This window comes from Lathyrus oleraceus, chromosome 1, assembly GCF_024323335.1.
Source record: "Lathyrus oleraceus cultivar Zhongwan6 chromosome 1, CAAS_Psat_ZW6_1.0, whole genome shotgun sequence".
In the NCBI taxonomy this organism is placed as follows: domain Eukaryota; kingdom Viridiplantae; phylum Streptophyta; class Magnoliopsida; order Fabales; family Fabaceae; genus Lathyrus; species Lathyrus oleraceus.
The window spans coordinates 225,070,693-225,097,969 of NC_066579.1; the positions used below are offsets into that span (position 1 = coordinate 225,070,693).

General features: G+C 38.6%; 1 protein-coding gene across 1 annotated transcript; it reads left to right on the top strand.

Annotated features, from left to right (window-relative positions):
* Window positions 1-1,792: 1,792 nt before the first annotated feature.
* On the top strand, window positions 1,793-26,919 carry LOC127128588 (uncharacterized). The gene is made up of 4 exons (XM_051057949.1): window positions 1,793-2,184; window positions 2,285-2,395; window positions 3,346-3,510; window positions 23,270-26,919. Exon 4 carries the CDS (start codon window positions 23,691-23,693, stop codon window positions 26,502-26,504), a length of 2,814 nt encoding a protein of 937 aa, XP_050913906.1. The 5' UTR covers window positions 1,793-2,184; window positions 2,285-2,395; window positions 3,346-3,510; window positions 23,270-23,690; the 3' UTR covers window positions 26,505-26,919.
* The last annotated feature ends 358 nt before the right edge of the window (window positions 26,920-27,277 follow it).

Sequence of the window (27,277 nt, forward strand, 5' to 3'; positions counted from 1 at the left end):
ACATATTATCTTGATTAATAACCCTACTAACTTTCCTAAAATTTAATAGTAATACCCTTTTTAGCATGGTCCTACAAGTTATGTTTTTTATTTTCAAAAAATCTAAATAATAACCCTAAACTAAAATCAACTCCTAAGAGGGACTAAAAAGTCAAAATGGTATCCCTTTGACTTTTTAGGTCATTTGACCAGATGACTGATATGCTCTGAATGTGTTAGTGTCGGGTGAAAATAAAAATGAAAAGGTGGTTAAAATTTGGGGTACGACAGCTGCCCCTATTTAATCAACTTCAAACTAAGAGGATGATGAAGTTGAGCCTTCATCTTCTCTTGGTGGAAGATGATTAAATATAGAGAGAGACCCTAATTTTGACCACGTAGTCAGTAGATTCTGGGAATACGCAATGATTGAACAATCTTTGATGCTTTAATGGGATCAAGACCAACCTTTGACGGAACCCCAATAATACCATGGTGATTAATTTCAGTCCATCCGAGTGAAATTTGCATACAATTCCTATGATCACCCGATCATGTTATTGATATTACGTAGGACTCTGACGATCCTCCGATCGTTGTTTGATAAAACCTTGGTAGAACCCCTGATAGAACTCTTAACAATATCCCTGGCGAAATTCCTGGTGAAACCCCTGATACAACTTCTGATGGTACTCATGACGATGAGATCCTAATGAAATCCTTTGACAAATCCCTGATGGAACCCTTGGATTAATCCCTTTTGATCAGTTTCAACCTCTCCGTGTGAAACTTGCACATGATTCCTATGATCATCGAATCATGTTGTTGGAATCGGGTTGGACTTTAGTGATACCTTGATTACTCTGGATGAAACCCACTTCGATAAAATTCTGGTAGAACCCCTTTGATGAGAATCTGGTGGAATCCCTTGATGAAAATATGGGGAAACCCCTTTAATAATAGTCTGATAGAAGCCCTTGATAATAACCTTTGTTGAACCTTCTTGGTGAAACCCTGGGGATAATATTTTGATGAAAACCCTTTGATATATGTACAAACCCTAAGCTAAGGGATCATACCAATACTAAGATCAAATTAATCATATATCAAATATCACATGAAAGAACAATGATTAAAAAGATCAATTAATCTAAATTAAGCCCTAATCTAAGGGAGCATGCAACCAGTTCTAAATCCTAAGGGTACTAAAGTCAATTTGCACAAATTGATCAATTAGGGAATTAGTTCTAAAAATCAAAATCTAAGTAAAACTAATTAAACATAACTATATCTAATTATAACCTAATAAAACCAAAACTCATAATTAATTCTACCTAAAAAATCAATTAATTCTAAAATTCTTAATATCCTAATTAATTCTAAATCACCCTAAATTTCTAATTATCAAGAAATTCTAACCAAAAAAATCTAATTGGCCTAATAAAGATTCACTAATTAATCTAATTCTAATTAAATTATAACAATCAAGAAAATGATTAACTAAAACAAAGAGGCAAGTGGGCTCTAATAGAAAGGGAGATATTGCCCCTATATAGGGTGCTCCCTCAGCCAAAATGCGCTTGGGCTTATCCAATGGCTAGCCCAACATTTAGAAATGGACTCGGGGGTGTGGTGAATAAGCATGGGTTATATACAGCAAACAATGGCCAAGCCCATTCACTTAGGGCTCATCAGAGCCCACGCAAATGAATTAAACATGTGGGGAATTGGAAATTGGACTCAACAAGCGTCACATGGCCAATTTAATTGAGTGGATTAAGTTTAAAATTGAAATAAAATGAGCCAGGTCCATTCAACAGCTCAGATCACTATTCATATCACCATGGACCACCATGCCAAAAATCGCTTCTGGCGGTGGTAACCACCAGAAATAGAAATCAAACACATTGCTAAAACTGTCTCAGTTTCCTCTACATGAATATCCTATTGATTTTTCTAGATTCTAACCCTAGCTCACTAACCGCATAGCTCCCTCAAGAATCCTAAAATGTAAATCCAAATTAAAAACTAGAGGTGAATGAACCGGAGTCCAAACTTTAGGGGTTTGGCACCCTGATGGTTGAACTACATTATTGTAACGTGAATCAAAGAAGAAGAGCAAAAAGCTTACATGTCGGAGAAACTCTGGCGGTTCTTCATGCGTCAGCGAGGAAAAAAAAGTCCAGTAGTCTTCTTCCTCTCTCGGTGAGTCTTCTTCCAGTCCTCAACTTTATGTGTGTAACTTTTTCTTCTCCTTCCAAATCATGCTTGCCACTGCGAACTGATTCAATTTGTGGAATTGTAGAGCGAAAGGTTGAAGGTGTGGAATGGAGGAGGCTCGAAGGTGATGTCGAAGATGGAGAATGAGTAGAAGCTCGGGCATGAGACTTTGAAGCTGATGACGGACGAATTCTGGGTGAATATCTCTTGATCCTTTCCTTTGCTCGAAATCCTCTTCTTCTACCTTTCTTCTTTCTTCTTCTTTAGTCTGTAGAAAAATGATCGTTGCTTTGTGTTGTTGTTATTGATGCTTGCGTGAGGTAAGTGTGGAAGAGGTTTAGCTCAGTTTGGTTAGAGTTTCAAATAATGAAACACTAACAAAAATGGAGATTTTTGATCTCTGGTGTGGGTGAGGATTTTAGTGAATGAAAAATATGAAGATTGAGTTTTGTGAAGTGTGGTTGAGGGAGAATTCCACAGAACCTTTGGCTAATGATAATTGCATGCGGAGATGGAGCTCAGAGAGAACTCGGAGATTGAATTGAGAGAGTGAAGATTAGGATTGAGAAAAATTCTCCTGAGCAATGATTGGTTTGCTGCTTATATAGAGTTTGGAATATCACTCTGTTACGCTCAGCTAGCATCCCCTTGTGAACATTTTGTTGAGGGTTATAACTCCACTAGAAAATTTGTTAAATGTTAGTTGCTAGTAGTTGGTGATTTAGTTAGGTTATTTAGATTGAAAAGTCCAAGTTCTATTAGTTACAAGTTCAGTTAGTTATGACAGTTAGTTAAAAATGAAGTTGGTTAGTGAGGGTTGTGAGATTTTGTTAGTAATTGAAATGATTCAGTTAGATGTTATCTGAATTGGTGAAACAGAGTTGTTAGTTCAATTAGTGAAACTTGATTTTGTTAGATGGAAGAATGCTCAGTAATGCTAGTCTTAGTTAGATTTCGAAATTTTGTTAGTACAGTGGCTGTAACTGAATTGTTGTTAGTGACTCAAGTTAATTCAATCTGATGGGTAAAACTCAATTTGTTAGTGATGTTAGTTGTTAGTTGTGGTGAGTTGTTGTTATCCCTGCAGGTTATCAACTATTGTGTTGGATTGATGCATGATTATGTATGTTGGTATTATGCTTGCAGGAAGTGGTTACAATGCTTGTACTACTTGCTACACTCATGCCCTGACCTGCAGGATGACTGTTGTTGATGCAAGGTGAATGTTTGCTCGTGGTCTGCAATGTAATGGTTTGCTCTACTGATACGCTCATGTGGATTACTGCTATGTATGCTTTATCAGAATGACAGGTTTGATGTTCAAACTACCATTATGATTTGGATGAGGGGAATGCTTGCTTACAAATGCTAGTTGCTTGTGTTGTGAAATGTGTTGCAATCATGTGTTATAATATGAACTATGAATTGTTTGGTTTTTATGTACGACACTATCATATCATTAAATTGTTGTTGGCTTTGCATCGTGTTTGTGTGTTCATGCTTATTTGAACTATGGCTTACTATGACCTGCTGTTACATTTCATTGATGGCCTTCCTGTGATAGTTTATAAAGAGAGTTGTTGCATTACATTGCCATGATGACCAACCTGAGTTGCAAAATTTCATTGCAATGATGTGTTGTATGGATGATGGATGGTCATTCTAGTTACTATTATGGCATGCTTAGTTTGTATATGCCATGTTTGTGTTAGATGGAATGTGTATGATGTAACACCCTTCTAAAATACCCCAATATTTAATTAAATCAACAAAACATAAATCAGAGTAGATATGCAATTAAGGGTGTCACACTTGACACTTCACACCATTCACCAAACTATCCTGTCATGCTCATTTATTTAATCAAAATAAAACATTTGCATAATTCGCAGCGGATAAAATCTAACAACAATGCAAAACATGTAACACATTACATGTAAACTTGTTCAACAATCATCAATGAAAAACAAGTAAAACATCCCGTCCCGATGTTACATCTACCAGAGCATGACCCACTAAGGAACTACACTAGACTCCAAGGACTAGCTTCTACTCAATCACTGCTTGTTACCTGAAACATAGTTGTAAGGGTGAGTTCCTCAATCGATATAATAAGCATTATAAAATATCATGTAATGCTAAGTAAATTAACACATTTCATCACCCTAATCATATCACACATTCAACAACAGTAACATCAACTCATAATCATCATCATACTCAACTCAACATAAAACACACGTATAATATTGGAATACATCCATTCATATTATACGCCATACATACATTATGCAATGAGACTCCATGCATGCGGTACCGACTATTCGTGAACATATAGTTCAACCTCACCGATCAAATCCAGATACGGCTACCAAGCTCACTAGTCCCACTCATTTGAGACTTAGTGACTCACTCACTAATTCCTCACCATGGGAATTAGCTACCACCCAAGGGCTATGATATGCACGCTAATCACCTAGCATGCAAACATCAACAACAATCCACAACAACTCACTCACTAATTCCTCACCATGGGAATTAGCTACCACCATAAAGGCCATAATATACATGCTAAATCACCTAGCATGCAAACATCAACAACAATTCAAAATAGACATATGCTCACACTCTAAGCCATAAACAGTCCATTCACAATTGCATACAGAACAGATACATTCACAGTATTATGCATACCATCATACATCATCAGCATGTTATCACAAAAATCATATCATGTCATGCCAATTAATAATCACAGTATTAGCACACTCTACTAATACCTACACTGCTCAAAACAACGGGAAACGATCCCTACTATATCATACATCAGCTAAAATTACATTACTCAGCTGAACAACCAAAAACTGCACAACAACAGCACAGAAAAATCACAATTCTGCCCATACACGTATTGCCTAGTCCCATACGCGTATGGCCCATTTCTCAGCCAATCCCATACGCGTATTGCCTGCCTCATACGCGTATGCTACGCGTACCACATCCTCATACGCGTACCAACAGAGACAAAACTACGTTAAAATCATCACCTTCTTCATCCATACGCGTATTGCCTAGTGCCATACGCGTACCAGACCATCTCATGCGCGTATTGCCTAGTGCCATACGCGTATGACCAGAAACCAGAATTCCAGATCTGCTATGGTTTTCTCTGCTACGAGATTCTCAGATCCAACCTTCCACATTCCAATTTTTACACAACGTTCATTCATATTGTCTAACACAGATCATACACATTCAATCTCACAAATTCTAACCTTATTACCTCTAATTCCTACGAATTTCCTCAATCATATTCGTATCTCATTCATCCAAAATTTCACAATTTCAACATTCATCATCTAATTAGAGTCAAATCAATGGTTTATCACTACCCATTACATGTTAACCCATAATACCCATTAAACGACGATAAACCCCCCTTACCTGAGTTAATCCGGCAATCCTTTAGCTTCGAGCTCTTCCTCTCTTCAACCCTTGTTCTCTTGATCTTTGCCCTTTTTCCACTTTTCAGTCGTTTTTCTGTATTCACGTGAAAACCTCTTTTTGCCAAATGGGACTCTTTTTACTGATTCCAACATTATATTCCAATAATAATAATTCCAATAATAATAATCCAATTATTTAATTAAATTAATAAATATATTATTAACTTATTTTAAATAATTATCTTATTTTTATCGGGGTGTTACATATGATACTCTTGGTTTTTATGGTGAACGCAGAATTTGGTTTGTGCCAAGATAAGACCTTGGTTTGACAAGGCAATATGCATGAATAAGGCATGGCAAAGTAAAGTGCAAAAGATAGACGTTCTTGCTTAAGAAACCAATGTGATTAAGGAAGCTTATGAAATCATGTAAAAATGAGGATGTGATGTAGTTAGTATTAAGTTTAGGAAAAGAGATGATGGTTGACCAAGAAGTCAACAGTTGACCAAAAAATGTAAATTTATTTATTTTTATTTTGTAATGTACATGTTTATGCTATTTTAAGAATGAATGACCAATATTAGGATGAAATGCTCCATGATTGTATGTAAACAATTTGATTCCTTGAATGAATTTCATCTAAAAACCAAGTTTGATCCATGACTAGAAGTAAATGAATCCATGCCCCTTGAGAACGTTTGAATCATGCATGATAAATCAAGGATTAAATGGACTATAACAAAGGGATGGACCAAGGCTTAATGTCCTATAATGCACAGTGAGTCATACTAGTACAATGAAGCTTAATGGACCAAAAGATCAAGAACCAATGCAACCATGAACCATGAATCAATGACCATGAACCTCTAAATTTGAAAGCATCATGGGCCTAGAACCAATGGATTAGGAGTGGCCAAATGGAATGCACATGTATGGATGCCTTAACAAGGCCTTGAGTTAGATGAAGTCTCAACCATGTAGGCATGTAGATTAACTGAATGATTCCCATGATCACATGAAGTATTTGATGATGGATGATGCATGATATGATAATCATACATCCCTTCCCTACGAATTAGGGTTTCAAACAAACACAAGGTGAATATGCAAGCCACAAGGCACATTAGGGCCACACTCTTCTTGATTAGGGTTTTAATGGGGCATACCCCTCATAAAAGGCCTTTGAATGAACCTAGATGCTTCATATGCCAATCTTTGATGCATGAGCCCTTCATTAGGGTTTTTATAGCCAAGACAAGGCCCAAATAACACCCACAAGGTCCCATAACCATATCATTGAGAAACTAGGGTTTAAATTCCCCGAGGAGCACTATGATGAAGTATTCTTTAATCCACATCTCAAAGATCAGGCACATTAGGGTTTCACTTCTCATGTGATCAGATGAATAGCCAAGACACACCTTTAAGGTTTTATCCATACATAAACCCTAGCCTTGAAAGCCATGGAGCTTTGAATCTAGGATGTATGTTTGTAAATGTCAATATGAATGCATAATACACATGTAGTTGGTGTGAAAGTGTGTAGGTGGGTCTCAAACCAAAAGTCAGATGAAAAAATAAAAAAGGGAGAGAAATTTTTTGGGTATGACAGTTGCCCATATTTAATCATCTTGGACCTCAATGCGCGAATTGCGCAAGCCTTTCAGGCATCTGAGGTAGAAGTGGATTAAAGACCAAAGTATCCGAAAAATTTGCCCGTTGAGAATGGATGTAATGTAACGGGAGTTTTGTGATTTGCCAAGCAATGATTGGGCTTTGGTCGTGCCAAAAAGAACTTGATTTTTGGCTTTTCTCGTTTGCAAGGCTTCTTGCTATCCTATATGGATGATATGCCTGAGTGAAACGACGTGATTTATGCATGATAATGATTTGCGCGATGGTTACACCATATGCTCATGTTGTGGGCGGTGGGAATTTTGGGCTAGGATAAGGTCATATAGACACAATTCTTCGACACCTACTTTAGTTGTTGTCGCATCTCTGGACTTGATCTGAAGCATGGAGAGAGCTTGTACCTTCGTAACCTGCTTTTGTATATTGCCTTAGTCACAAGTTATGGAGTAGTCTCAATATCTGAAGATCTCAAACTGGATTTCCCCAGTGTCTTGAAACTGTATCCTCTTGATTCACCATTCCTGGGAGTGATTGACTTCCCGTGTTCTTGGTGTGGCTTGCCCCAATATGGGCCTTGAAGTAACTTGCCTATGTCTGGCTAATTCAGAGAGATTTGTTGAATCTCGACGTGGTTTCCCTATATTGACTTAATCTTGAAGAGATCTAAGCAATAGGATATTAGAAGAAATGTTCAATCTTCCCATTGTGAACATTCTTGATGTCAAGTGCCTGTTCGCAAGTAAAATGCTCATTTTGAAAATTATAATTGTAATGTCATGCTCATGCAAGTTTTGAAACTCAATTATGTTCACTAAGATTATGACATATAGTGAATAATCCACTAGTTAGAATTTCATATCAGTATCAATACAAATGACAAGAAAATCTTTAGGAGTGATCTTACCATAATATGCTTTCGAAATAAATCCTGCTTCAATTAGGTCTTTTGAGGGTTGTAACATGGTTTGGTTCATAGTTTTAGAAAGAAAGGATATAAGGCTCAAAATCTATTATAACCCACTCAGTCTCTGTGGTGTTCTTAAGTCCTACGTCTAGTTAGCTTGAAACAAGTGTTCATCTTTCAGAAAAGGATTTTAAATATTATCGATGATGGTTATGGAACCTATGAAAGTTTGGAGAGATATTCCCTCACTTTCTACTTTTGATTGCAGCCACACAGATTTTCTCTTGCTGTGGACTTTGTTATTCTTCCTCTGTTCTTTTGTTTTGCTTTCCCTTTTTTTTTCCTGGACTGATCCTTTGGGTCTGCAACCCTTCAGGATGCCCTAACTTTTTCCTAAGCCAATCTTGCTTTCAAGCTCTTGACTTAGCGGGCTTTTCTTTTGCTTTCAATTTTCCATTTATCAGTTTTTATTTTAGAGCAAATCCTGTGATATTTGTCTTCTTGATTTGTTGCAAGGTTTGTGATAGTCTCACTCCTTTTATTGGTAAGGGATAACCATTCTAAATTTGTGATTCGATCCTCTTGAGAGGGATATGATATGATTGATCACTTGATGGGATATTCTCCTTCTGAATTTTAAACGCAAGGTCAAACTAACTGAAGACTACCCTGCCCCTGGTTAAAATTGAGGGTTTTATGTATAGAAAGAAATTCCTACTTCAAGGCCCAAATGTTTGACTAGGGATTATCTTCCTTATATCTCTGGTGTTTAGGGATTTAAACATTGTCTTACATCATCAGCACAGTTTTATTCAAAAGCATACAAATAACAATCTTGCACATTTTTATTGCATCATTCTCTTTTGATTTTGCTTGAAGAATAGTTTGATACTGATAAACAAAATAAGAGTGAACACGAATGGATTTAGTCAAAACATGCACATTTATTTCATTATTATTATCATTCGAAAACAAACAGGTTTTACAATGAACAATAATTAACAAACAAGAAAAGATTACAAATGACACATGATTGAACAATCTAATACTGCGAAGTATGACAAGCCCAATCTGTTTAGGCATAATTTCCCCAGCATTAATCAGTATAGGCAGCAGATGTGCATAAGACATAGGAACTGGATCATGGCAAGCACGTCTCTCTTCTTGATCGTAACTTCCTTTCCTAATTTGTCCATGCTTCAATTTCTGATTGCTTTGAGCGGTCCTTTGATGTGGTAGGAGATACTATTCTTGAGGAAGAATTGGAAGAATGCCTACACTTGCAATCTGTATGTTATCCCTCTTCGGAGTATTCTCGAGTCGTTCATCAATTGCAACCCGATTTGGGAAGTCTGTTGTTATGTTATCCATGAATATCCCTAAGACCATGTCATCTATGTCTCTATTATGACCTAAACTCCTCATGCACACAATGCTCTTACCCTTTTCCATGATTCTTCGATGATTGGTGTCGGCGAATCGTTGTCTTTCTGACGGAGGAATGGACAAGGTGAGTTTTTTGGCTGACATGTATGTGATGCAAATGAATGGATGCATATGTTAGTGATGAAATGAAAATGATTATGCAACATCCATAGATTCAAAGCATTGATGGCATAATAGTTCAAGTTCGACATTCCGACATATCTACAGCAATGCAATAATGTATGCTAACAACACATCATAAACTGGATAATATGCATATACTTCCTGATGTAGGATCAAAGGTTCGGCGTAACCATGAGAATAAGGTATGTAGAGTATATGGTTTCCTGCTGAAAAACACATATCCCCCTCACAGGTAGGTACTATGCTCCAAAGGTGGTCCCTAAGAGGTCTCATAAAGTCATCGACTCAAAATAAAAATACCCTGTCGTAGCGAATTCTCGTAAGACAAAAGTACTTTCAAGTGAATCTAATTTGGGTGTGGTTCTCGTGACAACCCAACACGCAAAATGCAGGTGTACACGATTATCCACGAGTTTATCTTGTGTATGTACTCAGCTCGGGTGTAGAGCTTCTCTCATGTAGCGTAACCCCAACCCAACAGAGAGTATAACAAATATCCATCATAATCAATATGAATATAATAATAAAGTGAATAAAGTGTAAACATAAACACCCTAAGAAAGCTAAGAAAGTAATCAAAAGTAGGCTCGACTCCTTTTAGCGACTAGGGAGTATCCCAAAGAGCAAAATATCCCTAGCAGAGTCGCTAGCTGAAACTGGGGATACTCAAGAAAAGAACCCCAATTGCAAGCAAACATCCCCAACATAGTCGCCAATTGAAGCTAGCGGAAATATACTCGAACGCATCGCACGATCAAACATACAACATTGTCTTCATCGAACTTTATTTATTCCTGAAGGAAAGGGAAAAAATCGATAAAACCCGGGGGAAAGAGATAACTGGGTAAGGAAGTCGGTTAGGCAAGGGGAAGGTATTAGAACCCCTCACATCTGTTGTACTCAACGGGGACTATTTTGATTTTTCTTTGTTTTAATGGGTGTTATATTTAAGGTTACTCACGAAAGAATGAGGGAAAAGAAAAGAATAGATAGAATGCTCAGTGAGGATTGGGGCCCTCATGCCTACGTATCCTTATAGTGCAATAAGGAATTTAGAGCTCCGTAGTTCATATAACTAATGGTGGGAGATGAAAAGAAGTTGCGATAAAGATATGGTTTGAACCAAAGAATTATGTTATTTGACTCCAAAAAGGAATGAAATATGAACCCAAGAGTAAAGATGGCACTAACTAAGACGTGGAGGAAACTAGGCATACCCACTGTATTGTCATAACCAAAAAACAAGGAATTAGGGATTTGGTTAGAAAGCGAACATTTCTTGGTTCACAAGCAGACACGAGATGGACCTCAAAGAGATAGCGTATTTGGCTCAAAGATAGATTATATCACACAGAGTAAATGAAGGTAGAAGATTATGAATGCATCATGGAGATGAATGGAGGAATAGACAAAAGTAACCAATGTAACACCCTTTTTTCTACCCCAAAATACTTAACATATAATCAGAGTAAATAAGCACGCATATAAACAAAAGGCCGCCACATCGACGTTTTCAAAAACTAAAAGCTTTCAAAAACCAACATCATTCATCATCAATATACAATACACCTGGTCATTTAAAATAACACATTTCAATTATCATGAATATTAAAGAATATGCGTTCACAGCGGAAAATAATGAATACTCATGTATTTCATAAAATGATCCATGTCCCATACCATGATCATCTCTCAATAATCTCCTCAAGATAAAATAAAACCATAACCAGAATAATTGGCACTATGGCCTCTCAAACATCAATTACAAATAAGCATGTTCACCAGTAATAACATAATACTTATCCAAATCAGATATGAGTTCAATACTACTAATCTACCCAGGGTTACATGATCAGAGCATTGACTCATTACCTAGTCTTCAAACTAAAATACGAAAACTCTCCGGCTAGTCTCGAGCGAGCTACCGTCCACTTACTTCAGCAATACTACTCTAGAGTATTTGCACGATGCCATGTAAAGCATCATTCCAACAGAAGGGTGAGAATTCAAATCATTATGAAGAAGTATAATAAGGCACAATGATTAAATCAACAATTAAAGGAATTCATCACACTTCGTATAACCATGTAAATAATATTAACCAATATTTATTTCACATGTTTCAAACATCCATCAAAACGCAAGGAGCACGATATTAAAATCCAATACTATATTCCCAAAAATTAACATAACTATAATTATCACATAATCACATACTTTGCCAAGTTATGTATCCAAACATCATCAAATTCAATTACCATATCTCATACACACATCACAATCACAATAATGCATACACTCAATTATCACATAACTCCAATGTGACTCAATGCAAGACATGTGACTCTATGCATGTGGTACCGCAATGTGAACCCAACGTTTCACCGCTTTCCGATTCAATATCTAGAATCCAAGTCACTACGTCTATTTCCAATTAAGGATCAACGTCTGCTACGCCTATTTCCAATTAAGGATCAACGTCTATGTGAACCCACAGTTTCACCGCTTTCCGATTCAATATCTAGAATCCAAGCCACTACGTCTATTTCCAATTAAGGATCAATGTCTGCTACGCCTATTTCCATTCAAGGATCAACGTCTAATACCATGTGAACCCACAGTTTCACCGCTTCCACCATGAAGTCGACCATGCCATGAATGAATGTACAAATACCAACACATATGCAATTAAGATCATCTCTACCATCTTAACATTCCACATATCACCATAATTCAACTCTATGAATTATCCACCAATGGTACATATACACATTCATAACAATATATCATTCACAAATATAAGCTAATTATCAAATACGCACAATTAGATTGCATTTCAAAATGAATACAACTTTTAAAATCTCAATTTTTCATTTTCCAACAGTGGTAACCGGTTAACGCTCGGAGGGTAACCGGTTAACATAAAACAGAATCAATCTCCTGTGCAGATTTTTAAGCAAGTAACCGGTTAATGTTCGGTGGGTAACCGGTTAACGTAAAACAGAATCAACTTCCTGCGTAGATTTTTAAGCAAGTAACCGGTTAACACAAAATAGAATCAACTTCCTGCGCAGATTTTTAAGCAAGTAACCGGTTAACGCTCGGTGGGTAACCGGTTAACATAAAACAGAATCAACTTCCTGCGCAGATTTTTAAGAAAGTAACCGGTTAACGCTCGGTGGGTAACCGGTTAACACAAAACAGAATGCAGAATTTTCTGCGTTTTTCATCGTTGGAGGACTTTCGGACCTCCGATTTCGATTCCGTAAAAAGCCAAACGTTCAAAAAATTATAACTCATACAATACTCTAAGTATATAACGTTAATTTGTAGTTTTAACACAAAAAAATAACCACAAATCAAGAATACTCATCAAAACCTAACAATTCCAAAACCATGAAATTTAGGGATTTCACACAAACCTATTTCTACCCATTGACCCAATCATACTAACCCATAATAATAAGGATTTTCCCCCTTACCTCTTCAATTTTCTGGAAACCCTAGCTTCTCTCTTGTTCTTCCCCTCTTCTCCTTACTTTTCCTCTTCTCTTTCTCTATTGCCGTCAAATGATCAAAATAATCCTACTCCTCACTCTTCTCACCTCTTATATACTAGTATTATATTTGGGCTTAAAGAATGATACCTCTAATTTAATCAATAGGCCCAATAAGACCTAATATTTAAATATCTCTAATTAGTTCAATTAAATTAAACTAACACAATATGCACCCCAAGTTAATTAATTCAATTATTCATTATATCTCATATCAACTAAATAATTAATTAACACACCAAATTAATTAATATAATCGATTATTATACTACCTAACAACCAATTAATTAATTAACACTCTAAATAAATAAAATATAATATAATAATAATAATATAAGAAATAATTACTAAAATTGGGTTGTTACAACTCTCCCCCACTTAAAAGATTTTCGGCCTCGAAAATACCTCAACGAATAACTCCGGATACGATTCCTTCATCTTATCCTCGAGTTCCCAAGTAATATTGCCATCGGCGGCTCTGCCCCATATCACTTTCACCAAAGCAATCTCCTTACCACAAAGCTTCTTCACTTCTCGATCTTCAATTCACATAGGTGATGTATCAAGCGTCATATTATCCCGCACTTGAACATCATCTAATGGAACAACATGCGATGGATCCGCAATGTACCTCCTCAATTGAGACACATGGAACATATCATGAAGATTAGAAAGTGACGGTGGTAATGCAATTCGATATGCCACTTCACCTACCCTCTCGAAAATCTGATAAGGACCAATGAAACGCAGCGTCAACTTATGCGACTTCAAAGCTCTACCAACACCCGTTATTGGCGTAACTCGAAGAAACACATGCTCATCTTTCTCAAACTCAAGAGCTTTCCTCCTCTTATCATGATAACTCTTTTGACGACTCTGAGAAGCCTTCATCTTCTCCTGAATCATCTTAATCTTATCCGTAGTCTCTTGAGTCAACTCGGGTCCAACCACAACACTCTCTCCCGATTCGTACCAACACAAAGGAGTTCTACACCTTCTACCATAAAGAGCCTCAAAAGGTGCCATTCCAATACTCGAATGGAAACTGTTGTTATACGTAAACTTGATCAAAGGCAAGAAACTATCCTAATTTCCTCCTTGTTGTAAAACACAAGACCTCAAAAGATCTTCAAGTGACTGAATAGTCCTCTCCGTTTGACCATCAGTTTGCGGATGATATGCCGAACTCAAACGCAACTTCGTACCCAAAGCACCTTGCAAACCTTCCCAAAATCTCGAAGTGAACCTCGGATCTCTATCCGAAACAATGCTCGACGGAATACCATGCAAACACACAATCCTTTCGATGTACAACTTAGCAAGTCTTTCCATCGAATAATCCATCCTCATCGGAATAAAATGAGCATATTTCGTCAACCTGTCCACAACGACCCAAATCGCCTCACAATTACTCAATGTTCTCGGCAAGCCCGAAACAAAATCCATATAGATACTATCCCACTTCCACTCGGGAATAGATAACGGTTGCATCAAACCAGACGGCTTTTGATGTTCAATCTTTGACTTTTGACAAGTCAAACATGAATACACAAATTCCGCTACATCCTTCTTCATACCTTGCCACCAAAACATCTTTCTCAAGTCTTGATACATTTTAGTAGCACCAGGATGAATACTCAAACCATTTCTATGCCCTTCCTCAAGAATCCTCTTTCTCAAATCCGCAACATCCGGAACACAAACTCGATCACGACACCTCATGATACCATTCTCATCAATCCGAAAGTCACCACCTTTGCCTTGATTAATCAATGTCATAACATCGACTAATTTCAAATCTGACTTCTGACCTTCTCTAATCTCGTCAAGAATGTCACACGTAAGCTTCAACATACCAAGCTTAACACACGAAGACGTCGCTTCACAAACCAAACTCAAATCTCTGAATTGCTCCAACAGTTCAAAATCTCGAATCATCAACAGAGACATGTACAATGACTTCCTACTCAATGCATCGACTACAACATTCGCCTTTCCAGGATGATAATTCAAACCAAAATCATAATCTTTCAAGAATTTCAACCATCTCCTTTGCCTCATATTCAATTCTTTCTGATCGAACAAGTACTTTAAACTCTTGTGATCACTAAACACATCAAATCTCGATCCAAACAAATAATGTCTCCAAAGCTTCAACACAAACACAACGGCGGCCAACTCTAAATCATGTGTCGGATAATTCCTCTCGTGAACTTTAAGTTGCCTTGAAGCATAAGCTGCCACTTGCCCATTTTGCATCAGAACACCTCCCAAACCCAACAAAGAAGCATCACAATACACAACGAAAGTTTCTAACGGATCCGGTAAAATCAAAATAGGAGCCGTAGTCAATCTTCTCTTAAGCTCTTGAAAATTCGCTTCACACTGCGAAGTCCAAATGAAAGCTTGACCTTTCCTAGTCAAATGCGTCAATGGTAACGACAACTTAGAAAATCCTTCAATGAACTTCCTATAATAACCACCCAAACCAAGGAAACTTATAATCTCAGCAACAGACTTAGGAGCTTCCCACTGAGATACAACTTCAATCTTCGTAGGATCCACAGAAATACCACCACTCGAAATCAAATGTCCAAGAAAACTTACTTCACTCAACCAAAACTCACATTTGGAGAGTTTAGCAAACAACTTCCTCTCTTTCAACACCGATAACACAACCTTCAAATGCTCGGCATGATCCTCTTTACTCTTGGAATAAATCAATATATCATCGATGAACACAATAACAAACTTATCCAGATAATCATGAAAAATTATATTCATATACTCCATAAATACACCAGGTGCATTAGTCACACCAAAAGGCATCACGGAGTACTCGTAGTGACCGTTGTAACACCCTTCTTAATACCCCAAATATTTAATTAAAATAATAAAAATATCAATCAGAGTAATTATGCCCCGAAGGGTGCCACACAATCATTTCATAACAATCATCAAAATATCCTGTCATGCTCATTTATTTAATCAAATAAAACATTTGCATAATTCGCAGCGGAATAGAATCCAACATCAATACAAAACATGTAAGCTTATTCAACAATCATCAATGAAAACAAGTCAAACATCCCGTCCCGATGTTACATCTATCAGAGCATGACCCACTAAAGAACTACTCTAGACTCCAAGTACTAGCTCCTACTCAATCACTGCTCGTTACCTGAAAAACAGTTGTAAGGGTGAGTTCCTCAATCAATATAATAAGCATTATAAAACACTATGTAATGCTAAGTAATTTTAACACATTTCATCACCCTAATCCAAACATATATTCAGTAACAGCACGTCAACTCAACATAATACTCAACACCAACACAAACACACGTATAATATTGGAATACATCCATTCATATTATACGCCATACATAATTTATGCAATGAGACTCCACACATGCGGTACCGACTATTCTTGAACATATAGTTCAAGCTCACCGATCCCTCCAGATACGGCTACTAAGCTCACTAGTCCCACTCATTTGAGACCTAGTGACTCACTCACTAATTCCTCACTATGGGAATTAGCTACAGCCCCAAAGGCTAGACTATGCACACTAATCACCTAGCATGCCAACATCAACAACCAATCCACAATGATTTACTCACTAATTCCTCACTATGGGAATTAGCTACAGCCCCACAGGCTATGCTATGCACGCTAATCATCTAGCAATGTAACATCAACAACAATCCACAATGGACACATGCTCACACTCTAAGCCATACAACAGTCCATTCACAAATACATGCATAATATATACATTCACAGCATTATGCATTTCATCATACATCATCAACACATGTATCAACACATCATATCATATCAAATAATTAAACACAGTATTAGCACACTCTACTAATACCTATACTGCTCAAAACAACGGGAAATGATCCCTACTACGTCATACATCAGCTAAGTTACATCACTCAGCCTAAACAACCAAAAACTGCACAACAACAGTTCAGGAAAACCACAAGTCTGCCCATACGCGTATTGCCTATACCCATACGCGTATTGCCCATTCCTGACCAAGTCCATACGCGTATTGCCCAAGCCCATACGCGTATGCTACGCGTACCACATTCTCCTACGCGTACCAACAGAGACAATTTCACGTTCAAAACATCATCTTTCTCACCCATACGCGTAAGGCCTCATCCATACGCGTACCAGCCATCTCATACGCGTATTGCCTAGTGCCATACGCGTATGACCAGAACCCAGAATTCCCAGATCTGCTATGGCTTTCTCTGCTACGAGATCTATCCAATTCCAACCTTCTACAGTCCAATTTTCATACAATTCATTCATCTCATCTAACACGAATCATACACTTTCGATTTCACAAATTGCTAACCTTTCTACCTCTAATTCCTACGAATTTCTTCCATTTTAATCCCAATTTCGTTCATCCCAAAAGTTCACAATTCATCATACATCATTCAATCAGAGGCAAATCAATGGTTTCTCACTACCCATCACATATTATCCCATAATACCCATTAATCGGTGATAAACCCCCCTTACCTGAGTAAATCCGGCAATCTCTGAGCTCCAAGCTTTTCCTTCCTTCAACCTTCGTTCTCTGGCTTTTTGCCCTTTTCCCTTTTCTGCCTCTTTTTCCTTTTCACGTGAAAATAATCTTTTTACCAAAAATGGGATTTTCTAAATTCCAACTTATATATATTCCAGTAATTATTATTCCAAAATAATAATAATAATAATCCAATAATAAAATAACCCAATTATTTGATTAAATTAATAATATACTATTAACTTAATTTAAATAATTATTTTATTTTATTGGGGTGTTACAACTCTCCCCCACTAAAAGAGTTTTCGTCCTCGAAAACATACCTCAAGCGAACAACTCTGGGTAAGACTCCTCCATCTTACTCTCCAGTTCCCAAGTCACATTGCCACCTGCCGGTCCTCCCCAAGCTACCTTCACCAAGGCAATCTCTTTACCCCGCAACTGCTTCAACTCTCGATCCTCGATCCTCATAGGTGATGTTTCAACAGTCAGGTTATCTCTCACCTGGACATCATCTACTTGGACCACATGCGACGGATCATGAATGTACCTCCTCAACTAAGACACATGAAAAACCTCATGCAAATTCGCAAGTGACGGCGGTAAAGCGATACGATAGGCTACTTCCCCTATCCTCTCCAAAATCTGATAAGGACCAATAAATCGAGGTGTCAACTTCTTTGACTTCAAAGCTCGACCAACCCCAGTTATCGGAGTAACACGAAGAAACACATGATCCCCCTCTTGAAATTCAAGTGACTTCCTCCTCTTGTCATGATAACTCTTCTGACGACTCTGAGCAATTCTCATCTTCTCCTGAATCATCTTAATCTTTTCCGTAGTCTGTTGAACAATCTCCGGTCCAACCACAACACTCTCACCGGACTCATACCAACATAAAGGCGTCCGACATCTCCTACCATACAAAGCTTCAAGCGGTGCCATACCAATGCTCGAATGAAAACTATTGTTGTAGGTAAACTCAATCAAAGGCAAATAACAATCCCAAGCACCTCCTTTTTCCAAAACACCAGCCCTCAAAAGATCCTCTAATGACTGAATCGTCCTCTCAGTCTGACCATCAGTCTGCGGATGATATGCAGAACTCAATCTCAGCTTAGTTCCCAAAGCCCTCTGCAAACCTTCCCAAAACTTCGATGTAAATCTAGGATCTCTGTCCGAAACAATACTCGACGGAATACCATGCAAACTTACAACCTTCTCAATATACAACTCAGCTAATCTCTCTAACGGATAATCCATTCTGATCGGAATGAAATGAGCCGACTTTGTCAATCTGTCAACAATCACCCAAATAGCTTCAAAATTCTTAATTGTCCTCGGTAAACCAGAAACAAAATCCATACTGATACTGTCCCATTTCCACTCCGGAATAGCCAACGGTTGCATTAGCCCAGACGGCTTCTGATGCTCAATCTTTGACTTCTGACAAGTCAAACAGGAATAAATAAAACTCGCAATTTCTCTTTTCATTCCCGGCCACCAAAATAACTTTTTCAAATCATGATACATCTTCGTAGCTCCAGGATGAATACTCAAGCCACTACGATGTCCTTCCTCCAGGATACTCTTCTTAAGTTCGATAACATCCGGAATACACACCCGATTACCAAATCTCAAAACACCATTCTCATCAACTCTGAATTCACCACCTTGACCTTGATTCACTAAAGTCAACTTATCGACCAAAAACACATCGGATTTCTGACCCTCTCTAATCTCATCCAGAATACCACTCGTTAACTTCAACATTCCCAATTTAACACTATGGTGAGTACTCTCACACACCAAACTCAAGTCTCTAAACTGCTCAATCAAATCCAATTCCTTAACCATTAACATAGACATATGCAATGATTTCCGACTCAACGCATCAGCCACTACGTTTGCTTTACCCGGATGGTAATTCAAACCAAAGTCATAATCCTTCAGAAATTCTAACCATCTCCTCTGTCTCATATTCAGCTCTTTCTGATCAAACAAATACTTTAAACTTTTATGGTCACTGAAAACCTCAAATCTTGACCCATACAAGTAATGCCTCCATAATTTCAGAACAAATACCACAGCTGCCAACTCTAAATCATGTGTCGAATAGTTCCTCTCATGAACCCTCAGTTGTCTCGAAGCATAAGCTATAACCTGCTTATTCTGCATCAACACACCACCTAAACCCAACAATGAAGCATCACAGTAAACCTCAAATGGTTCCGACGAACTCGGTAATATCAGAATAGGAGCAGTAGTCAACCTTCTCTTTAACTCTTGGAAACCCTCTTCACATTTTGAGTCCCAAACAAACGCTTGCCCCTTTCTAGTCAACATCGTCAACGGTAACGCCAACTTGGAAAATCCCTCAATGAACTTCCTATAATAACCAGCCAAACCAAGAAAACTCCTTATCTCAGAAACTGACTTCGGAGCTTCCCACTTAGATACCGCTTCTATCTTAGAAGGATCAACAGCAACACCACCTCTTGAAATCACATGACCAAGAAAACTAACCTCTTCTAACCAAAATTCACACTTAGACAGTTTAGCAAATAACTTCTTTTCTCGTAGAACTTCTAAAACCACTCTCAAATGCTCAGCATGCTCTTCTTCAGATTTCGAATACACCAAAATGTCATCAATAAACACCACAACAAACTGATCGAGATACGGATGGAAAATCCTATTCATATACTCCATAAATACTCCAGGCGCATTAGTCACACCAAAAGGCATCACAGAATACTCATAATGTCCATACCTTGTTCTGAAAGCAGTCTTCTGAATATCCTCAGCTTTCACACGTATCTGATGATATCCCGACCTCAAATCTATTTTGCTGAACACACTCGCACCAACCAACTGGTCCATCAAATCATCGATCCTCGGCAAAGGATACCGATTCTTGATCGTCACTTTATTCAGTTGCCTGTAGTCCACACACAACCTCATAGTACCTTCTTTCTTCTTAACCAACAACACTGGTGCACCCCACGGTGACACACTAGGACGAATAAATTTCTTATCCAACAGATCTTCCAACTGACCCTTCAATTCAGCTAACTCAACAGCAGACATACGGTACGGAGCCATCGATATCGGTCTAGTACCAGGTACCAAATCAATCGAGAACTCAACTTCACGTTCTGGCGGCAATTCATTCACTTCTTCAGGAAACACATCAGGAAAATCACACACCACGGCTAGATCGCCAATCACTAGTTTATCTTTAGCCTCCAAAGTCGCTAACAGCATGAACAACTCTGCCCCATCTGCTACTTCCTCATTCACCTGCCTTGCTGATAGAAATAAACTCTTTCCTTCCTCAATCTCAGGAAAAATCACAGTCTTATCAAAACAGTTGATATAGACTCGGTTAAACACCAACCAGTTCATACCCAGGATAACCTCAACCTGTACTAGTGGAAGACACACAAGGTCCATTCCAAAGTCTCTACCAAAAATACTCAAAGGACAACTCAAACAAACTGAAGTAGTAGTCACTGAACCCTTTGCAGGAGTATCAATCACCATACTACCATGCATCTCAGATATTTCTAACTTAAGTTTCACAGCACAATCCAAAGATATAAAGGAATGAGTAGCACCGGTGTCAATAATAGCTACAAGAGGAAAGCCATTAATATAACACGTACCTCGGATCAAACGATCATCTGCAGAAGTCTCAGAACCCGATAAAGCAAAGACCTTGCCTCCTGACTGATTCTCTCTCTTCGGCTTAGGACACTGTGGACTGATATGACCCAACTCTCCACAGTTGAAACAAGTTACAGTCTTCAACCGACACTCTGCAGCCAAATGACCACCTTTTCCACACTTGAAACACTTCATCTCAGCACTGGTACACTCATGGACACGATGTCCAGCCCGACCACATCTATAACACTTAGCAGGGGCACTAGAGTCTCCCCCACTAGGCCTCTTTGTAACACCCCGATTTAAAATAAGAGAATTATTTAATTAAGTTAATATTATGTTATTGATTTAATTAAATAAAGTTAAAATTTTGGGAATTATTATTATTATTATAGATGTTATTTATTTTAATAATAATTAAATAAATAAAATAAATGGAATATGAAGAGTGGAAGGGTAAAGGTGGAATTGGATATAAGAGGCCAAAAGGAGAACTCAGTTGGTTTTCACGTGTTTTGCTTCAGAGTCAGAAAAAGAGAAAGAACTGCAGAAGAGAAAGGGAAGGAAGAGGAAAAGGCCAAAGAGTGCTCAGAGTTTCCTTCAATCCAAAGAGGTAAGGGGTCTGAATCTTATTAAACGTTAATATGCGAGCAATTTCAGGATATTTGTTGGATCGTTGATAGATTTTGGAAATTTTAGGGAGATTGGGAAAGTTGGGGTTTTTGAGGGAAATTGTCCGATCTGTGAGTTTTGTGACGTTATATGTATTGTAATCGAAGTATGTAGTGTATATATAACTGTTGAATGTTGATTTTGGATTGTTAGCCGTGTGGTGTGAGTTATAGCGAGCAAAGAGGCAAAGCTGCGCTGGTTTTCGTAGCAGGGGAGTTCTGTTCGCGCGCGTTCGCGGCACGAAGCTCAGTTCGCGGCGCGAACTGAGCAGGATTCAGAGGAGTTCTGTAATTCACTGTTCGCGACGCGATCCTTCGTTCGCGGCGCGAACTGAAGCAAAATTGATTATTCGCGACGCGAACCTATGTTGGCGGCGCGAACTGATAAATCCAGAATCTGATGTTAATGAGTTTTGAGTACGTTGAGTTGCGAGACTCTTAGTAGGTCGCTGTAATTGTATTATAACAATTAATAGTGATTATATGATGGTGTATGAGGTGTTTATGATGATTACATGTTGAATTTACATGTTTAATAATAAATGTGTTATGTAATGATGTGAAATCGATGAAATGTTGTTGTTGTTTTATTGAGTTGTATATCATGTTATTAATGATGATGATAACATGACTATATGATGTTGTTGTTGCTATGATGATTATGATGCATGTTTGATGTGCATGCATTCATGAAAGGCCGATGCCTAGTGATGAACGGACTGAGTTCCAATGATGTTGTTGACTCCGGGCTTGTTGAGAGGCTTGGTTCCTTACGGGGAACTCGGATTCTATGGTGATGAATCTGGGAGTGGTGATCCTGCAGTGGTCACAAAATGGGTATACCGAGTCGTGTTGAGTCATGCATGGGTGTGTGCATTGCAATTGATGTGTTGTTTTGTTGATGTTCATGAGTTGTGATTATAATGATGATGATTGATGATGAACTGTGTTGACATGTGTGCAATATATTTATATTATATTCTGTCGTTATATTATTGTTTAATAATGAAATTCTCACCCCTTCTGCATGTGTTTATGTTCATCTATGATGAGCAATGTGCAGATAAAGAGGAGTAGCTATTGTTGAGGTTCGAAGAATAAGTGTAGGGTCATTCTACAGAGTCGAGTCAAATGCTCTGGTCATGTGACACCGGGGATTATGGGATCCGATAGCTATATTATTGTTATTTACGTTGTTTGTGATGAATGATTTGTTGAGATGTTTTGTTGAGATCATGTTGGCACATTATGATAATAATTATGTTGTTGTCCGCTGTGAAGATTTAATAAATTAAATAATATGTTTTATGTTGTGATGCGATAGATGATATGTTGTATGAAATGTAAACTCTTCTACATGTTGTACTCTGATATTATATATAAATATGTCGTTTGGGTAGAAGGGTGTTACATTAGTGGTATCAGAGCATGGTCAGTCCAGTCGAGTCATAATGTGATGTTTCCCTGTTGGTCGATTAGTGTAGATGACACTGTCGATATTTAACGGTTGTAGTTGTGTTGTGCAGAGTATGGCTGGAGAGAATGACCGTGCGATTGCTGAGGCTTTGACTGCTATGGCGCAGGCTATGCAGGCGCAGCAGAATCCGCCGGTCGACGAGTTTAGGAATTTGGGAAGGTTTCTGAAGAATAACCCTCCTACATTCAAAGGACGCTATGATCCAGATGGTGCTCAGATTTGGCTGAAGGAAATTGAGAAGATTTTCCGAGTGATGACGTGTACCGAAGCACAGAAGGTGCAGTTTGGTACGCATATGTTATCTGAAGAGGCTGAAAACTGGTGGGATAACACTCGCCAGAGAATTGAAGTACCAGGTACGGAGATGACCTGGGTAAGGTTCAAGACGGCCTTTCTGGAGAAATATTTTCCTGCTGATGTGCGATGTAAGAAGGAGATGGAATTTCTAGGACTGAAGCAAGGTAACATGTCTGTTGCTGATTACGCTTCGAAGTTTGAGGAGCTGGTGCAGTATTGTCCTCATTATAATAATGCTGATGCTGAGGAATCCAAGTGTGTCAAGTTTGAGAACGGGTTGCGTCCCGAGATCAAACAAGGCATTGGTTACCAGGAGATTCGTAGGTTTCCTACGCTGGTTAACAAGTGCAGGATATTTGATGAAGATAGCAAGGCTAGGACTGCTCACTACAAGAATCTTAGTGAGAAGAAGAATAAGGATCGTGGTAGTCCTTATGCATCTCCGAATGGTAAAGGTAAGCAGAAAGTGGTAGATGCGAAGAAGCCAAGTGGGGGAGGATCTTCTATAGCTGGTAAATGTTTCAAGTGTGGCGAGCCAGGCCACCGTGCTGATAGCTGTACCAAGAAAGTGCTGAGATGTTTCCGATGCGGTCAGGCTGGTCATAGAGTTACGGAATGTAAGGATGCTGGTCCGACATGTTTTAATTGTGGCGAGAAAGGCCATATCAGTTTGCAGTGCTCGAAACCGAAGAAGGCGGCTACTGCAGCTCATACTACTGGTAGGGTGTTTGCTCTGAGTGGGACTGAAGCTCCTAAAGGAGATAATCTGATTAAAGGTACTTGCTTGATTAATAATGTTGAATTGCTTGCTATTGTTGACACTGGTGCTACGCATTCGTTTATTTCGTATGAGTGTGCGACCAGGATTGGTGTGATTATGTCGTCCCTAGGCGGAAGTATGGTGATAGATACTCCTGCTAATGGTTCTGTGCAGACTTCTGTTGTCTGTCGAGGGTGTCATTTGACGATCTTTGAGAGAGAGTTCGTGGTTGATTTGGTGTGCTTACCCTTGCACCAAATTGATATTATTCTGGGAATGAATTGGCTAGAATTCTATGGCGTGTTTATCAACTGCTATAGGAAGACGGTGCGGTTTTCTGAAGTTGGTGAGAATGATGAGGCAAGATTTCTATCTGCTAGGCAGGTGGGGGATTTTGTGAAAGATGAAGCTCAGGTATTCGCTTTATTTGCGTCTCTGCAAGCGGATAAGAAAGTAGTGAGTGTAGATTTGCCTGTTGTCTGTGAATTTCAGGATGTGTTTCCGGGGGATGTAAGTGAATTACCGCCAGAACGTGAAGTTGAATTTGCCATTGACTTAGTACCAGGTACGAGTCCAGTGTCGATGTCTCCTTATAGAATGTCGGCAACTGAATTAGTTGAATTGAAGAAGCAACTTGAAGAATTGCTTGAGAAGAAGTTTGTGCGTCCGAGTGTTTCTCCTTGGGGTGCACCAGTATTGTTAGTGAAGAAGAAAGAAGGTACGATGAGGCTGTGTGTCGATTATCGGCAGTTGAATAAGGTGACTATCAAGAATCGGTATCCATTGCCGAGGATTGATGATTTGATGGATCAGTTGGTTGGAGCCCATGTTTTCAGTAAGATTGATTTGCGGTCAGGTTATCATCAGATCCGAGTGAAGTCAGATGATATTGCGAAGACTGCTTTCCGTACGAGGTATGGTCATTATGAATACACTGTGATGCCGTTCGGTGTGTCTAATGCTCCAGGTGTGTTTATGGAATATATGAATCGTATATTTCATCCGTACCTTGATAATTTTGTTGTGGTGTTCATAGATGATATATTGATATATTCTAAGACGGAAGAAGAGCATGCAGGACATCTGAGAATTGTTTTGCAGGTGTTAAGAGAAAAGAAATTATATGCAAAGTTATCTAAATGTGAGTTCTGGTTGAAGGAAGTGAGTTTCCTTGGCCATGTGATTTCGAGCGGTGGGATTTCGGTCGATCCTGCTAAAGTTGTTGCTGTATTACAGTGGGAGACTCCGAAGTCTGCTACCGAGATACGCAGTTTTCTGGGGTTAGCTGGTTATTATCGCAGATTTATTGAGGGCTTCTCTAAGTTGGCATTGCCGTTGACGCAGTTGACTAAGAAGGGTCAAGTGTATGTGTGGGATGCAGCTTGTGAAGCGAGTTTTGTTGAGTTGAAGAGGCGGTTGACCAGTGCTCCAGTGTTGATCTTGCCTAATCCTGGTGAGTCCTTCGTTGTTTATTGTGATGCTTCTTTGATGGGTCTTGGTGGTGTTTTGATGCAGAATGGTAAAGTTGTAGCTTATGCTTCTAGACAGTTGAAAGTTCATGAGAGGAATTATCCTACGCATGACCTAGAACTTGCAGCTGTTGTATTTGTGTTGAAAATGTGGAGGCATTATTTGTATGGTTCCAGATTCGAAGTGTTCAGTGATCACAAGAGTCTGAAGTATCTGTTTGATCAGAAAGAGTTAAATATGAGGCAGAGAAGGTGGTTAGAATTACTGAAGGATTTTGACTTTGAATTGAGTTAACATCCCGGTAAGGCTAATGTAGTTGCAGATGCACTGAGTAGAAAGTCTCTACATATGTCTATGATGATGGTTCGGGAGCTTGAGTTAATTGAACAGTTCCGTGATATGAGTTTGGGTTGTGAAGTTTCCGCTGATAGCGTAAAGTTGGGTATGCTGAAGTTGACTAGTGGAATTCTGGAAGATATTCGGAATGGTCAGCAAGTTGATGTCGCTCTAGTTGATCATATTACTATGGTTAACCAGGGTAACGGTGGTAATTTTGAGATCGATGAGAATGGCATCCTGCGATTTAAAGGTAGAGTTTGTGTTCCTGAGGTGTCGGAATTGAAAAAGAGTATTCTTGAAGAGGGCCATAGGAGTGGATTGAGTATCCATCCAGGTGCAACTAAAATGTATCAAGATTTGAAGAAATTGTTTTGGTGGGCTGGTATGAAAAGAGATGTTGCTAAGTTTGTGTATGCCTGTTTGACTTGTCAGAAGTCAAAGATTGAACATCAGAAACCGACAGGTATGATGCAACCTTTGAAGATTCCTGAATGGAAGTGGGATAGCATTTCCATGGATTTTGTGACGGGACTGCCGAGGACGGTGAAAGGTAATGATTCTATTTGGGTGATTGTGGATCGATTGACTAAGTCGGCGCATTTCTTGCCGATGAAGATTAATCACTCTTTAGAGAAGTTGGCAGAGTTGTATATTGAGGAGATAGTGAGGCTGCATGGTATTCCATCCAGTATTGTGTCTGATAGAGATCCCAGATTTACTTCTAGATT

Excerpts from the sequence above, each read along its gene's own strand:
- LOC127128588 (XM_051057949.1), top strand. The coding sequence starts at position 23,691 with ATGACACTGTCGATATTTAACGGTTGTAGTTGTGTTGTGCAGAGTATG.